The sequence below is a fragment of the Neolamprologus brichardi genome, chromosome 1 (genome assembly GCF_056152115.1).
Source record: "Neolamprologus brichardi isolate AB-2024 chromosome 1, ASM5615211v1, whole genome shotgun sequence".
Classification (NCBI taxonomy): domain Eukaryota; kingdom Metazoa; phylum Chordata; class Actinopteri; order Cichliformes; family Cichlidae; genus Neolamprologus; species Neolamprologus brichardi.
The window spans coordinates 3,197,048-3,214,537 of record NC_142104.1 but is presented as its reverse complement, the minus strand read 5'-3'; the positions used below and the strand labels follow the sequence as shown (position 1 = coordinate 3,214,537).

General features: G+C 40.9%; 1 protein-coding gene across 2 annotated transcripts in view; it reads right to left on the bottom strand.

Moving 5' to 3' along the window:
• Window positions 1-16,678, bottom strand: part of plekhg4 (pleckstrin homology and RhoGEF domain containing G4) — a 78,844-nt gene extending 62,166 nt beyond the window's left edge. For both annotated transcript variants that reach the window (XM_087840763.1, XM_087840782.1), the window contains exon 1: window positions 16,481-16,678. In XM_087840763.1, coding sequence (XP_087696889.1) covers window positions 16,481-16,555 — 75 coding nt within the window. In that variant the 5' untranslated portion in view covers window positions 16,556-16,678. The remainder of the gene's footprint in view (window positions 1-16,480) is intronic.
• Between the last annotated feature and the right edge of the window lie 812 nt (window positions 16,679-17,490).

Here is a 17,490-nt window from a genome sequence, read left to right as displayed (position 1 = left end):
GCCAACGATAGAGATTTTGACTATACCGCTCTATCGCGATAGCGCATGTTGATGATGTCATCAAGCTGTGTCTGTTTTGGTCGAAAGCATCGCAACGGCTAAAACCATTATCATCTGCAAATTATGGCGGGCGACAGTCACAGCAAAGAGATGAAGCACTTTTGAAATATGGGGAAATCCAAAAACTGCACTTCCTCCACTTCTGTAACATTGACTCATTAATGTTGAATTCTCTTGCAGCTGCTCTGTTCCCATGTTGTTGCAGTATATTAATAACTAACCTCGTATTGTGGATGAATAATCTCAGTTGTTCTCCTGACTGAAGTTTGGCCCGTGTACAGCATCCTGCTATGCGATTGCATTTGTCCCTGACCACCAGAATCCCTCACGTTCACTTTTATCGAGTGGAAAAAAAGTTCATCCTACAGCTTCACTGTGCTAATGTTATGCTAACATAGCTGTGTCGCTAGCAATCACGTAGCACAACATTATATACCAGGTAGTCCAACTTCAGTAACCCTGCAAACGCCACTGCTGTTTAGTTTTCTGTCTTCACTTATGTCGGAAGTGGTAGCAGAGCTGTACGTTTTAATTAGTTTCATAAATCTCTCAGTCAGACATGGTATGTCATGTTTAGGTGGAAACTAGCGAGCTAACTTCCTGTTAACTTCTACCTCCATTAAATTTAATAAATTCTGTTTTCATGGATGCTTGGATGTTAAACTTAATTGTTACACCTGCTAAAGCAACAACGCTGATGATTTTATTAAAGATGAAAATCATTTAGACCGTTTTTAACTCTTAGTGTTCATTTGACTTTGGGACCTGAAGTGGACGGAGTTTTGGACCCAAATTTCTCCGCGAAGCTCCTCACTACGGCAGCCGTAATGCTGTGACAATCCATCAAAACATTGTTTAACAGATTTCTGCACGCCAAAATCGGTTTGAGTTAGGCAACAATAAGAAAATGAAATATTGCGATAGAATATGGGTAAAACACGCATGCGCAGTGCCTTTGTTTTCATACGCACATGACCGAAAAAGGCAACGGAGAATGAGAAGGGGGAAAGAGGATTGTTGAGTGAAACGGATGAACCAGAACTGGTTTTTAAAAATGGTGCAACTTCACTGGTGTGGTGTTTGTCCGTCAGATACACAGAAAAGCACATTTTTTTGTAGAACATGCAAGCGGGCCGTCGTTATTGCTGTATTTGTCGGACTAAGGTGCTCGTTAATCTGGGTGTAATCAGGGTCCAAAACCCCGTCCCTTCAGGTCCCAAAGTCAAACAAACACTGATCACTGAGAGTTAAAAACTGTCTAAATTCTTTCATCCTTAATAAAAAGATCAGCATTGCTGCTTTACCAGGTGTAACTATGAAGTTTAACGTCCAGGCATCCATGAAAACAGAATTTATTACATTTAACGGAGATAGAAGTTAGCAGGAAGTTAGCGCAAGTTAGCTCGCTAGTTTTGCTAGTTACCCAAGTATGACATAGCATGTTCTGACTGAGAGATTTCTGAAACAATTCAAACGTACAGCTCTGCTATCACTTCCAACATAAATGAAGACAGAAAACTAAACAGCAGTGACGTTTGTAAGTTTACTGAAGTTTGGCTAGCTGGTATATAATGATGTGCTACGTGATCGCTAGCGACAAAGCTATGTTAGCATAATATAAACAGTGAAGCTGGAGGATGAACACTAACACTTTTCCACTCGATAAACGTTAACGTGAAGCTTCCTGATGGTTAGAGACAAATGCAATCACATGGCAGGATGCTGTAAATGGGCCAAACTTCAGTCAGGAGAACAACTGAGATAATCCATCCACAATACGAGGTTAGTTATTAATATACTGCAACAACATGGGAATAGAGCAGCTGTGATAGAATACAGCATTAATGAATCAATGGTACAGAAGTGGAGGAAGCAAGAAGAATGAGTTGAATAAAGTTTGATTTATCTGACTGCTTTGTTTCGCTTAATGTGCCTTATAATCCCGTGCACCTTATGGTCCGAAAAATACGTATTTGACTTTTTTATTTGGCACACTGCAGTATAATGTTGAAAAGCACCTCTTTTTAACTTCAGTGGATATTATATGTGGTTATGCTCAGGATATGTCAGCCCATTTCTACTGGAAATGCCTTTTGGTTAAACTTTCAGCAAGGAATTTGCATTTGCACTGTTAAATGTTTATATAGCTTTAATGCACATAAAAAACAGCAGCTTGTTTAAGTGAAAATAAATGGATGGGGTTTTTTGTGCAAGTAAAGTTGTGGAGTTGTATTTTGTCTCGCAGAAATTATATCGTCAGTTATATCGTTATCGCAAATTTTCATATATATATATATATATATATATATCGTGACATATTTTTTTGGCCATATCGCCCTGCTCTAGTCTATAGTAGGGCTTTTTTTTTTTTAAAAAAAATTCAATAAATAAATAGAGTCAATACCAACCCACAAAGACATATCCACACAGGCTCGGACTGAGGTCCAGCTCTACCATACATCGATATCTGATCCTGTGAAGTCTGTCTCATGCTTAAAAGTAACATTATCCACCTTTTCAAAACTCTCTCAAGATTTAAGAATAAAATAAAATAAAAATACCTGCATGTATACAGAAGTAAATCCCAGTATTTGCACGCGAGTTTACGTGGTCCTCTGTATATGTGAGCTCAGTCTCCAGATGGGTTTAAAACAACAGAAGTAGAATTTCTTTAATCACAAAAATCAGGTGCTGCTGTGAAACTGAAGCACACTGACAGTAATCATATGAGCACTGACAGAGACAAAAACTAAATAGATAGAAACAAAAATGCAACAGGATACAGGGATGCATCCTCTGTCCTGAGGGTTATTGTTGTCTCCACTAATGCTAAGTGGCAGGTGGTCCTCCTTTGACCTTAAGAGGGTCTTTAGTGGTCTCACAGGGACCCCGCGGTGTCTCCGGGGAAAAGACACGAGGGGAAATCAGATCAAATGAATAAAAAGCAGCACAGGGAGCTCGGTAATGAGCGTGTGTTGTAGGTCACAGCTGTGTTCTGCTGCAGTGACTGAGGTAAACACTCTGAGCCTCACAGTGATGCTCAGACCAAAAACAAAAAAAGGACACAAAGCTAAGGACAACAGAAGCATCAACTGAAACATCTCAGGGTTTCCACCAGAAAAGATGGAAGCTTCAACCAGCATCACAGGCAATTTAGTGTTGCACACAGTCAGTGCAAGTCTACCAACCTCTGTAATGTTATAAAAACAAGATGAAGACAGCCTATTCCAGCCAGAGATCAGAGTTATTGGACTATTTTAAACATTTTTACACAAGATTTAAGATTGAATAAACTAGAACTTATGTATTCAGTAGTTCAGTAATGTCTTAAATAACCCTTTTCTTCGCCACACGAGGCAAACCGGATTATTCCTGCAAATAAATATTTCTGATGCCTCTTTTCCTCGAAAGTGCTCCCGTGAGGACTTGGTGGGTCAAGCACAGTCAAAAAGCAGCACGTGGAACCACCGCTCACATAAAGACTGCAGCTTGTAGCTCTTCTATCTAAAGCCCAGCAGAAGTTGACGTAGACCAGAGGCAACGCTGGGCTTCTGATGGACTCACAGCCAAATGCCAGGCACAGTTCAGATAGGAAGATCCAACTTAAATTTAAACACACAAACTCAGCCACCTTCTTCATAACAGACTCAGCAGACCCAGACTGGATGAATAAATCAAAGGATTAAAGTTTGCAAAGTGCGGACGCACTTCACCAAACACAAAGAAGCAGCTGTGAACTCTGTGGGAGTGTATTCACGTTAAAGAAGCCTGATGTTTAAATATAGCAACAGTCACCATAGCAGGTGTATATCAGACTGGATCGGCGACAGCGAGATTTATGAGCAACGGCTTTTATCTTCCCCTTTCAACTGTATTTACAGCAGGATAATCCTTTAGTGGGTGATGTTCTGTCTGTGGAGACTCGGTCCTCAAGGAAGGAAGCTGCCTGCAGTCTGTTCTCATTTACTGACAACACTCAGACCTCCATGAGACAAAAGCAGCAGCCAGGGTATCAATAACCAGGCATAGGATATCTGCCAATCAAATACTGACATATCAACCTAAGCACCAAAGTTTGTTTTTTGTTGGTTTTTTAGAAGAAACAGTTACCCCCCAGTTAGCGCATCATTATATGTCAACTAGCCCAATTTCACAAACTTTATTTCAAACATAGCTGGTATTTAGTTTTCTGTTTTTATTTATAGCCAAAGTTATAAGGACTATATGTTTGATTTTTTACAGAAATACTTCTGAAAGTCAGAACATGGAATATCATCTTTAGCTGTAAACAAGCCAACTTCCTCTTTTCATAGACACCTGTACTATAAAGGCACAGTCAGTTGTTTTGAGTTAATTTAATAGAAATTATTGTACTTAGAAAAATGCACTGATGAGTGTGTAATTATGTCTTGCAAAAATTGATGCATTCTCATGAACTCCAGTTGAACTCCATTGAAAAATCAATCAGAGCAACCTATCACATTGTTGCATTTAATGTTAAAGTTTTTGGCATGTTCTAAGACTTCCCCCCCCCCCCCCCCCCAATAATTAAATCCAAGCTGTAAGAACCTATGAATGAACAGGTGGCCATGGGTTATTTTCATTTAAAATCTTTTTTTCCATGTGGTTGACAGAAAATCAAAGTGTTCGTCACCAACTCTGCTTCATGCTTTGTGTGAGGAATGTGAGGATTCAGCCAAACGGAGTATGAATAAAGAAACATTAACAGGAGGAGGAAGAGGTGGAGTTGATCAAACACACCCTGCAGCGCTGGCAGGACCAGTGATTAATGACTGCTGGCAGGAGAGTCCGTTTGACTTTCGGTTCAATAAATGTAACGACAGCATTAACAAGCTGGAAGAATGGAAGCAACTTTTGGATCCATTATTGATGGGAGGAGCCCACACAACAGCTACTACAGATAAACACAAGTACTACTAAGTACTGGGACTATAAATCATTCTGGTCAATACCGAGATGCTCCTTATTTTACACGCTTAGACTTTTGCTTTGAAACAGTTACTGCAGATTTCGCTGAATCCAAAGTATAATTTAACTGAAGACACTAAATGAACTGTGTCTTTTTAAAGAGTTACAAAAGTAAAGTAAAAGTAAAGAAACTGTAAATGAAACTATACAATTTCTTTTTTTACCTGATTAAAGTTGAAAGTCATGCAGGATCATTTTCAACAAATACTCCAATTAATCCAATTTAATTAATGCTTTAATTACTACTAATAAACAGACATCTGTGTATGATGGTGGGATTGTGAGACATCAACAGGCAGATATTGTTTTTCAGTGGATGCTCTAGACGTTGTGGAGCTCTCCTGGTTGACACGCCTTCAGAAAACTCAGTTTCTCTTTTTCAAGATGAAGGACCGCAGGGTGTGTTCCAGCTTCAAAGGGATTGCTATCCAGGCAAACGTCAAAGTCAATCTGGCTGTGGAACACTGGACCAGCTCTTCATCTCAGTTTGCCCAAACAGTGAACTTGGCTTCAGCCAATTCCTGCTGCGGGTTTTCAGGAGTATGGATATCAGGCTGTTGTTGCAGGTTATTTGCTCCATTGACAATCATAGTGACAGTTTTTCCTTCCGGCAAAAAGTCAACCTGTTTCCATGGAGTGTTGATATCATCAGGTCAGGATGTTTTGGTGCAGCCAAGGGGCAGAAGATGTGCCGTTCAGTTGCATTATCTCCTTTTTGCAGATGATATACTGATAACATGACCAGCTGACACTGAACCACCTGTGATGACAATGAGTCTGAGGACATGGTCAGGTGTTTACTTTAAACCACAAATCCTTTAATCTAGTTCATAATTTCTACTTATGAAAATCAGCAAAGAAACAGATTAAAGAAGCAGGCTAATGTTATGATTTTAACACTTCTTCGCTGATATCAATCAAGTCAGCTAATTAAGGTGGAATGAATCTTTTACTGCTGTACGAGAAGAGATAACTGAGATTCCACTCTTGGAGATGGTGGGAAATAAACGCCTTCTCTTATCTTGTACTTGCACTGTTTAAGTGTATGAAGTGGGCAACAGTCCCGAGTAAAGTACCATTACAGTTCATATAGCACTCCACTGTTCATGTCAAAGCGAATACTGCCTCGATGACGCTCCTTCAAACCCCATCTCCTTCCTGTTGGCAGTAAAAAGGCTCCCTGCCGCCGCTCTTTTCTTGCAGCGACTGCATATTTTGTCCTGCTGGTCTGTTGTGGTGAGCAGCTTCAGTTCAGTCCTGAACTCCGGCCTTGAAGAGGCCTCTGTGGAGTCTGCCTTGAATCCAAAGCTTTTATGTGTCGGCCAGGCTTCCCCGGAGGGCTCCTTAAAGGCAACACTTTAGCCTGACTGCAGCTTCAATGGCCTCAAAACGGCCCTCTTTTCATGTGACTGCTGAATATGGAGAGAAAAGGAAGAGGGGCAGGAGGGTGAACCGGGTCAGCTTGCTTCACAATCAGTGGCTTAAACCGCCCAGTCCCAGCTCCATTTATAAAGACTCCTAAATATAAAAGCAGTCTCCAAAAGTCAGCAAGGGTTTTCTGTTGTCTCACATACTGCACTTTTCAAAATCGTTTGAACACAATTACACTATAAACCTCAGTAACTGTGAAGAAGGGCCGACATCGACTACCAACCAAAACTTAGTCTGCTTTTAGTGGTATAAAGCTAAGCAAGGAAGCCCCACAACTGTAGGCAACCTTTAACGATCTTTCCACAGGCTTTGTTATAACTTGTACGTCTTTTAGATCTTGTTGACCAAAGGTTTTCCCTCCTCTTTCCTGACTCAGCATGAACCAAACTGAGTGATTTTAGGCTTTCGGGGAGTGGAAAAGGTGCACTGCTGCAAAGGAAAAGGCCTGGGCTTGATTTATAATCGCAGACAGCGAAGGCGAGGGGTGAAACTGACTATAAAACCACATGTTCGTTAGTTAACTGTCAATCACAAGCTGTTAGCCACCGAGCTTACCTCCTACTGAGTAAACCCCCAATCTGACTCTAAAAATGGTTGTAATTTATGAATTTCAACATTTATTGAAGTCCTATTTAAAATTAACTTCAAGTTTTAATTAATGGGACATCTTTTTGCACGTACAGGGTCACCCAGCTAATCACCCAGCCCTAAAAGAAACTTTTATCAGTCATAAAACAAAATCTTGTGTTCAAAGAGTTTTTCTTACAGGAATTTTGAGAGCGGGTTCTTTGAGTTACTATGGTTATTAATCCTGGACATGCAACTAAACAACTACATTTCATAACTACATCAGTGTAGCACCTCTGAACCTGGTGATAGACAGATATTTCTCTCGTTATGCAATCACACTGCGTTTCATACGTGTGAACAAACACAATAGCATGCAGAGCAGTTTGGATGGGGCGTCCAGCGTGCAGTCACATGTAAAGTGGTGATTATCCAAATAGGCCTGCCTCGGTGGGCCCGTTCTGCGCCCTGTTGTATAATTACTGGTGCCGTGAGAGCTGAGAGGCACAGAGAAATCTACAGGATGACAACAAATCTATAAAACAGTACATCTCTCTGCTCTGAGCTCTCCGAGTGACAAAACAGCTCATCGGAGAAGAATGTGAGCAGGTTTTCCACCTCGCAGAACAATTTCACACAGCCAATGAGGAGCAGGGCCAGGCTTGGAGCTAAGCCCTCATAGAATAGCTTCATTCTTGGCCGGCTGGTCCTGGTTCTGTTTCCAAAGAAAGGCAAGGACCTCCCAACCGGGCAGCCACATTCCCCTGTGGCTGAAGGACGGATTACTGACACATTATTTTTACTAACCGGAATAATCGCTGCTCCTTATGTAAAGGAAGACTCACTTACAGCTGCCATCAGATAGTAAATCTAACAATGAATAGTGCCATCTTTAAAGCTATTCTCCATGCACTGCATTTGAATAAACTATTACATAACTTTAGTAGGTCTACTTCTTCAGAAGAGTGTTTTTATTTTAGCTTTTGTGTGGCGAGCACAGCAAATGAATTAGTGTAACTATGGAGCAGGTATCTGTCCACTTTGGTTCACGTATTACGGCGGGATAAATGATTTATTGCTGTATGATGATACGTCCCACCAGTGAAGCCTTTCTGTTCTCTTCATGCTGGAAGTGGCTGTCTCATCAGCAGCAGTTATGCTCTGTCATTTTTATTGTTTCAGCCACACACTGTACATGAAGGAGGGCGGCTGACAATCATCCCACTCTTAATGAGCCATCAGAGTTTATGTCAATGGCAGCGATCACAGCCTGGTCAGAGCAGGACTAGCAGTTCTCCTACTACTCTCTTACAGCTGCAACTTCTGATTGGCTCAAGAGGTGCTCAGCAAAGAAATATTCCTCCTGGCTCCACTAGATTGTTTGATAAGGCACAGAAGGCTAAGCATAATATTTATAACATCAATCAATTTAATTCCATTTTAAAGAAGAGAAGAAGTGAGCAATTTTGGAATTTCAAATATATTCAATATCAACTACACAGGTTACAAACATGTCAATCCACCTGTGTTTTAGTACTGACATATGATGTGATACACATGTGCACACATCACATTTCTGAGGTTTTACTCTAGTATTACTATCTGGAGGCAGTGAGATATAACATTACAGGGATGTTCTAGGACAGTAACAACATCTGGATAAACAGGTACTGTTACTCAAACTTAAAACAAAGACCGCAATGTCCCATAACTCAGGCCAACAAGACCATCATCTTTAAGGAGAAGACACGCCCAGCATCTCCTGCAGACAGTCCACGTCTTCATTGCTTCATTGTGCAGAAGTAAACCATTATTACACTACTGCAGTGTGTGTCTCTTGTTATGGATAAATACTTAACCTCCTAGGACCTGGCGTCCACATATGTGGACATCACATTTTGGGTTATTTAGATTAAAATACTCAATTTTGCTCTACAAGGGCCTGATATCCTCTTACGAGGCAGCACGGTGGTTAGCACTGTTGGCGCACAGCAAGAAGGTCCTGAGTTCAATTCCACCACCAGGCCAGGGTCAGGACCCAATCAGCCCAAATATCAAAGAGAAATTAAAAATGCATGCCATGGAAGAGTTTGGATCTTAGGAGGTTAAAGTTCAGGATTTCCTATCATTTTTCACAGAGAGACATTTTGAGCCATATAAGGTAAAAATGTACAGTCTGAGTGGATCTCTACTGGAGATTTACTTACCTGGATGATTGAGCATGCATCAAGATGAAATCTGAGTGGATGATGACATTTTTATTTTGCAGACTTTTAAAGAATACATCACAAACAGCAGCTGAGATATCAGTGGGCTCACACTATGCATGTCACAGGCCCGTGTGTATAAGATTTCAGAAAAGAAGATATGAGTGTGGGAGCTGAAGCGGCTCCATCAGAGAGTCTGAGCGGGCGTGTCCTCCTCATTATACACCCAGCTTCCTCAATCTGCTGTTTACAGCTGGCCGGCTGTCTGACAAAACTAACAATTAGCCTCAGATTTACACCCACCAAGCCAGGTGAGGCTGCAGGCTTCATAAACAACTACATCCACTTAGCTGCTGAGTAGGCACGGGGAAAGGCAAGCAGGGTGACCCCGCTGACCTGCAACACATAAACATCCATCTCCTCGCCTGCTGGGTAAGGAGGGTCTTATACGCTGCGTCGAGCCCAGGCCTGCAGCTCAGCCGAGCGCGGAGTCAGAGCGACGGTCCTGCATACACAGAGCCGTCAGTAATGACAGCACTCTGCTCTCTTCAATTACAATGCATGAATCATCACTTCCTTCAGCCTCAAGCTCTCTCATTAAAACTTTCTACATGTCTAAACACCCAGCCAGGCTTTATATACAACACCAGGACTATGACATAACAGTGTCAGGCATCTTTATAAACTGGGGCTGAAGCAGGAATCTAGCTTTAATTTATCATTCACCTGGATAACTATATATATATATATATATATATTATAAGTAGGGCTGCTCAATTAATCAAATTTTCATCTCGATTACGATCTGGGCTTTCAACGATCATTAAAAATCACTGAGCCGATTATTAGCCCCTCCTTCGTGCTTTACTCTCGCGCTGCTCCGTGTGGCAAATCGAGCGCACCTCTCTGCATTTCGAACACGTGTCACAACAATTAAGAGCAGCGGTCCCCAACCTTTTTTGGGCCAAGGACCGGTTTATGCCCGACAATATTTTCATGGACCGGCCTTTAAGGTGTCGCGTATAAATACAACAAAACAAAACTAGTACCAGTACCAAAAAAAAGAACATTTATTCATAACACACGTGAAAAGACCCAGGAAAACCGAGTAAACGATAAAAACGATAACAAAATAACACTGAAAACCGATAAAAACCCTGAAAACTATACATTTCACACCTGAGCCTCAACTCTCGCGGCCCGGTACCAAACGACTCACGGACCGGTACCGGTCCGAGGCCCGTGGGTTGGGGACCGCTGATTAAGAGGACCCGAGGGAAGCTTGGAAAGCTAAGCAGAAGTTATTTGGAGAGGAGAGTGACTGCCTTTGGTTGAAAAGAGAGGTAAAAAAAACTTGAGTGGTGTGGAAACATTATGGGTTCGCGGAGTCAGACGTGGATCAAGTAGACACAGTGTGTAAACTTTGCTACAGAGTCGTAGCTGCACCACAGAGCAACACTGCAAAGTTCACTAAACATAGATGTTTACATTTTTCATTTATTTCTTATATTGCAAACATTTGCACTGTTATCAGTATTTGCACACTATTTTATATTCTTTTTTGACAATCTTTAAAGTCATTATTCAATACATTGTTATTGTTAAATAAATATCGTCAAATAATCGTGATTATCATTTTTGCCATAATCGAGCAGCCCTATTTATAAGCATGCATTACTCCAATATTAGGATTCCACAGATCAGGTGTTGGTGACCACATGCTGATTAATCATGTTCAAGTCTACACTGTTCTGAGTTTACTTCATCCAACAGCAGGGTGGCAGCAGTCTGGAGGTTGTTCACACGTGCTGCACCAGCAGCTTTTATTTGGTTTTTGGAAGTAAAGGAAGTTTTTTTTTACTTCCTTAATAAAAACCAAGGGGATAAATTCCTTTATTCAGGAACACTATACATCAGGGGTGTCAAACTCAAATACACAGTAGGCCAAAATTCAAAACTGGAACAAAGTCGCGGGCTAAGGTTAATATTTATTGAAATCTATTTATTCTTCCAGATATAAGAATGACTCTTTTCTTATGGACTCAAACACATTTTGCTGAAAAACTGAATATGGAACAAGCAAAGCTTAATACTAAACAATATATATATTAGCTGTATAATACCAATACCATACAATACAAACGTGAGAGTAAGAAACAGTTTGAGCTCAATCTACTGACCCTGAAGGAAAAGTCAAGTGCGACATTTTTAAATCTTGATACAGTATTTTCTATATGTTGATGACACACACCACAATAGTCAGTTTTCATAAATCATAGCACAGCACTGTTCTATGTCAGCCAAGTTGACCTTCAACAGGTTCTTCTCCGTATATCATGGTGAACACACCGTCTTTGCTCTGCTCATCCAGAGTCAACACTGGGAGAAAAACTGAGCAGGAAACCTGATTTGTGACAAGGTGTTTAAAACTTTCTCTTTTGTTGTTCTGCTGTCTCATGCAGCAGAATCACTGCCTGCCAGGAAAGCATCCAGCCTGCTGAGGTGTTGGTATGTGCTTTCCCTGGGGCTCAGGCCTTACTAGACTGTTGGAGAAGCCTGATGGAGGGCGAGGCTGTGATTCACAGGATAAACTCTGAGCAACAGCAGCAGCTGAGAGGTTAAAGGAGACGCAGATCTGAGAGCAGTTGTTGTAAAACAGATGTGTCATGCTCCAAGTCTGCGAAGCAGGTGGGGTTTCCATTACAGCCCAACTTCCACCTCAGAGACTAAAGCTGCAGAGATAAATGCTGCGAGCTGCTTGTTTTCTTTTCATCATCAGCTGACAGCAGCTGAAGGAGGATTTTTTTTTTTTCCCTTTTTAAACCAAATGCATAACGCGTGAGGTCACTGAAGCCTCCGTGACAGGATAAATCAACAGCAGGACACTTGAAAAGATACGAGGACAAATGACTGTTGTGGAGGTCACTTAAGAAGGAGAGCTGTGCGCCAAACACAAACACAACAATGAACAGGAGCATGTGATTCTTCTTCCTCACATACAAAGAGGTAAAACAGGCAGAGACACTGAAGAATATAAAAAGACTGGAAGACAGTAAATGTTAAAAATGCCAAAGACATGGAATCAGATCCAAACTACATTTGGCAGTGGGTGGGAATCTGACTCTAATCAGAGCTCTTAGTTATCTGAATAAAAACAACTTATCCCTTCAGAAGTCAAGGTGATATCCAGGTGTCACTTGTACTGCATTGGCCACACAAGTATATATTGTGCCATTTATTTTATCGGTTCAAGAAAATAAAGTGACCAATAATAATTTTACATGAACTTGCACCTTTTCGTTAAGCTTTCAGCTCCACGGTGTAATCACTTCCCCAGTTAACCCTCCAGGCTCATACATTAGGATTGTACTTTTAGCCTTCCATAATGCACATGTGTGGACCATAACCATTAAGTTTATGCTAATGGACAACAATGTCAAGGATCCACGATGCATTTAATTTGCTAATTAATGCACTACTAATAATAATGTATACTTTATTGATCCCTGTGGGGAAATTCCTCTCTGCATTTAACCCATTCACTCAGTGAAGCAGTGGGCTGCCACTGGGCACCCGGGGAGCAGTGTGTAGGGACAGTACCTTGCTCAGGGGTACCCTCAGGGTAGCCGTTCAGTGGATTTGAACCCCCGACCTTCTTATCATGGGGCCACCACTCTACCTACTGAGCTATCCCTGCTAAATTCACATTATGAGATTCACAGTAAAGTCAAAGCTGCTTCATTACACCTTTATGTTGCATCTTCACATGTAACCATATAACGCAATAATATATGTGTGTATGTATATAGAATACAGTGATCCATCATCAAATCAGAGAAAATAGACTCATTTCTGACTGCTGGCCTGAATTTTGAATCAAAGTGTACTATAACTGCATTCACCTTGTCCCCACCCCCCAAACACACCTGTACATTTCATAGCATGCAGATGTTTGAGCATGAATTTGATTGAGCTGAAAGTGTCAATTATCTGAGACTACAGTGAGGCAATTCAGTATCAATCTCATAGTATTAATAATCTTAATTTGATGCATGAATGAGGATATGAGCCAAAAATTAGTAAAAACAAAATGAGCCATCATCAGTAACCTTGAGCATTGGTGATCCCCAACATCAACAAACACATGCAGCCCTACTCTACGAACAGCTAGCATCTGTGGCTAATAATGAAACGATTTCATGAATGTGGGAACAATCCAGCAAACAAACAAACAAACGTGTCCAGCAGAATTATGACCTAAATGCACTGTGGTGCCAAACAAGATCAGCTCTATAAATTCTCTATAGGCTCCCCTTGTTCAGGGTTTATCTGTACATTTCTTCATTTCCATTTGCGCCATTTCAGTTATTACATGGTTATAGTTATACGTGGTATCCAGTATAACAATGGCTATGGCAGGACAGTCTGAATCTGAGGTATACACTACAGACAAGAAAGAAAATGAGGCCGGCCAGCAGGGTAATGCTGTAAACACTTTCCTGATGAGTTTACAGTCTCAGTCGCCAGTTTACAGTCTTACTGAATCCAACTGGATGTTTGTTTTGTACATTCTGGCCTCCGCTAGTGCTCAGAGGACAATAAAGGATGATTGGGGATGATTTACTGTGAGACTGACAGTCCCTCAATTTCTCTGTCAGATCACTCGTCTTTGATTACATAACATAAAGATGGCAGAGGAGGCCAAGTTTTCACTCCGGGACGACACAAAGCGATACGTGATGTCGCTGTAACTATGTCCATCTTTAATTTAATGTCTCTGATGTGATGCGAGCGTGACAGTTTTGTAAATGTTAGAGCAATAATCACAGCGAAATGCTACAGATGTACACAGACGCTGAACAACAGAAGAATCCAGACTGAGAGACAGTGACTCTTAAGGTTCCCCCTGTGATGAGTCCAAATGTCTGCTAGTGTCTGTCAGCTGTTTAGACTCTGAAGGCTTCTCCTGGTTTGTGGGTCGCATTCAAAAACATTTATCCGGCTCTGAATTCAGCCCAGAATTAAACTAAAGAAACCTTTCATTATAATATAAACAGAATGCCCATCCTTCACCTTTCTGTTTGAAATACTCCAAAATATTGACAAAGAGGCACATCGACGTTTGTCACATGGATTTCTTTCTTTTCCAACTACCAACTATAGTGGAACTGAAATGTCCAGCACTTAACAACAATTAAAAAAAAAACAGTTTAATTAATCCTTAATCACAGATAAAGGTCTTTAAACTGCTGTACACTCACAGGGCTTTCCTGCTTGGAACGGGTGTTTGATGGTGTCAACAGTCTCCCTGTTATTTGTGGCTAGTAATAAAGAGATTGCACATAAACCCCACATATACAAAACACTTAGCTGTGGTCCATCTTTGGCAATTATTGTAAATATTACAAGAGTCACTGACTGATTTACAACTTAAAGCACTCATAAATATTGTGTTTTACATCTGATTGCCTCAAGGCCTTATGACATCCTCCACACTATGCACTTGAACATATAAAAATGATGAGCACCTCTTTCATTGACTTTGGAGTGTTTTATCAACTTTTTCACATCTGTGGTGTTCCTGGTCAGAAGTTACCGCCATAGGAAATGAATGGGAATCCACCCAACAACCACACACCCCCCCCCCCCCCCCCTCCAGCCCCCCCTCTCCCCCCGGCCCCTGACCGGCCCACTGAAGGACCAAATGAAAGACCCACTTTACGACCTACTGAACCACCCACTGAACTGAATTAAGTGGTGAAAAATGTTTGTTGTGCTAATTTAAGACCTGTTAAAACAGAATGGTCAATTTTGACCGGAAGACTAAAGTAAGGGGGGTGGGGGTGCACAGAATTGGAGGGTTTAATATTAAAAAGCTGAAGAACATCATTATTAGTTGACTACTGATAAAAGAAAATGCTAGTTTTCATCTTTGCTGTCTCTAGTAAGCTTTTTTCTCATAAATTTGTGACCAATAAATCCCCCCCCCCCCCCCCCCCCCCACAAAAAAAAAAAATCGCACATAAACAAACTGAAAAACGCAGACCTACACTTGAGACAGGTTAAGTCCTACCATTAAAACCACCTGTAGCATCTGCACTCATTTTGGACCTTAGACAATACAAAAGTTGGACTCAAAACAAACAAACAATGCAGCTAAGCTGTCCAAGTTACAGCTGTTCTGCAGTTTTATGTGACATTATGAATATTTTTGGTATATTATTTGTATCTACCATTAATCACAATTAACAGCCAAAGCAACTGTTCCTTAACCACCCAACTTCCCAAAGTTCAACATGCTCCTCATAACTGTAGGGAGTAATTACAGCCAGTCGTCCACCCACTAAACACTGTTCCTACAGTATGTTTAAGGTGCAGGACGTGCTGCTGCAGAGCTCACAGTTACACAACATGCAGCTCGAGGCTAAACTCTGGAAAGACATAATGAAAATCAGACAGGTTTACTGAAGGAGCTGAAAGATACATCTGCAGGCCATCATAGAGCACAGAAAACTACAACTGAATACCGTCACACACAAATATCGGGCCCTGGAGGGAAAACTGTTACTTCCAAACACACCCCTAATGACTGTTATCCAACTTTAACCTGACATGGTATAAGATAGTGACACACACTATCAATCCTGAGATCAAATCCAGAAGTTAGTGAAGAGACTTGATTATAAAAGGACTTAAAGGTTAAGCATTCAATAAAATAAAATGTCAGGAGTTTGTTTTTGTCTTTTATGAGAGAAACTAAATCCCTGCATGGCTTCCAAAAGTCCATTTACTGCTACAAGTATCAATGAGAAAAGTTGTATAATTACCTATATTACTCATAACTAAATTTATTTTTAAAAATAAAAAAACACGCACATAAATTCAGACTTGTGAAAGCTTTATTCCATTTCTTAAAACCAAAGAGAGAGAGGCGCACGAGGCTAATTTCAGCGTAAGCTAGCAAGAGTTAGCCAAACCGCCAAATCCGTTAAACAACCGTTTGAATTACGAACTTCCGGTCAGGACTCTATCAGGCAGAAAACACACAAAAAATCTTCACCTCATCGCCACTGAGGAGCTGTCTCCATATTTAAGGACATACCCATCCTCCATTTAGGCTAACAAATTAGCTAACAGGTGTGGCTAATGTCAGGGAGTCAGGTTCAGCTTGAAACCGACCCTGGTGCGCGGTATCCGGTTATGTGTGTGTGTGTGTCCACACTCACCACTGTTTGGAGTTCTTCCTTCAGCCAGGATTCAGGAACACTGTTGTCCTGCTTCAGCGCTTTATCACAAATCATCCTTCCAAATATATCCACAGGAGACCAACTTTCACCCCTTCACCTGCATGGCGTGTGCACTGTGCGTGCTCGCTCCACAGCGCCCTCTGCAGTCACGCAGCGTGCTGTGCTGAGCAGCATGTTTCAAGTAAAGGAAGAGCCAGGGTACAAACAGCTAAATTCAAATACCATGCACACCGTGCTTACTTATGCTACTCTCCATGAACTGTGTACCACAGACACTACCAAAGACAGATTTTCACTTTAAATTGGATGAAACAAGATGTCACATGTCATATCAAGCTCGTGTTAAAATAATAAACAAAGCCTGCTTTACATGATCAAATAGACTTTTCTGCTTATTTAAGGTAGGGAATAGATTTGATGGATATAAAAGTAAGACTGTGTTGAAAAACACAACAATTCTGTTTAAGGCACTGCTTATTTAAATAGTTTTGTGAATTTTGTGAAATCAGCTGATATTTTCTGTTTGACTTTGTAAAAAGTTTGAATTAATTTTTATGTTAGTTCAACTCAAATTCAAATTTGAACTTTTCATTTTTAGGCTGCAGGACTGAATAAAAACAAGCTGTTCTAACTTTAAATTTCACATTTTTTAATTTAATCTGTTTGCAGTTGTTGCTGCACGTTAAATGACGTCTGCAGAGGTGAACTACAAAGCGAGCTGCATTCAGAGATAATCTGATTATCAGTCTCCTCGTCAAGACCTTGTTTGTGTACATACCAGCAGATCTGGCAGCAAATCAGGAACAACAAAAGTAAAGAGAAATATTTGTACAGTTTCAGCACGGCCAGATGAATGCATGTCGGTTCTTGTTTCAACATGATGCATACAGTGCGTGCTGTAAGGCTTTGTTCAGAAGCATTGATAACATACAGCTCAATGGGTTTACATTTACACACAGCCCCTGGCTTGTTACAGCTATAACAAGCCA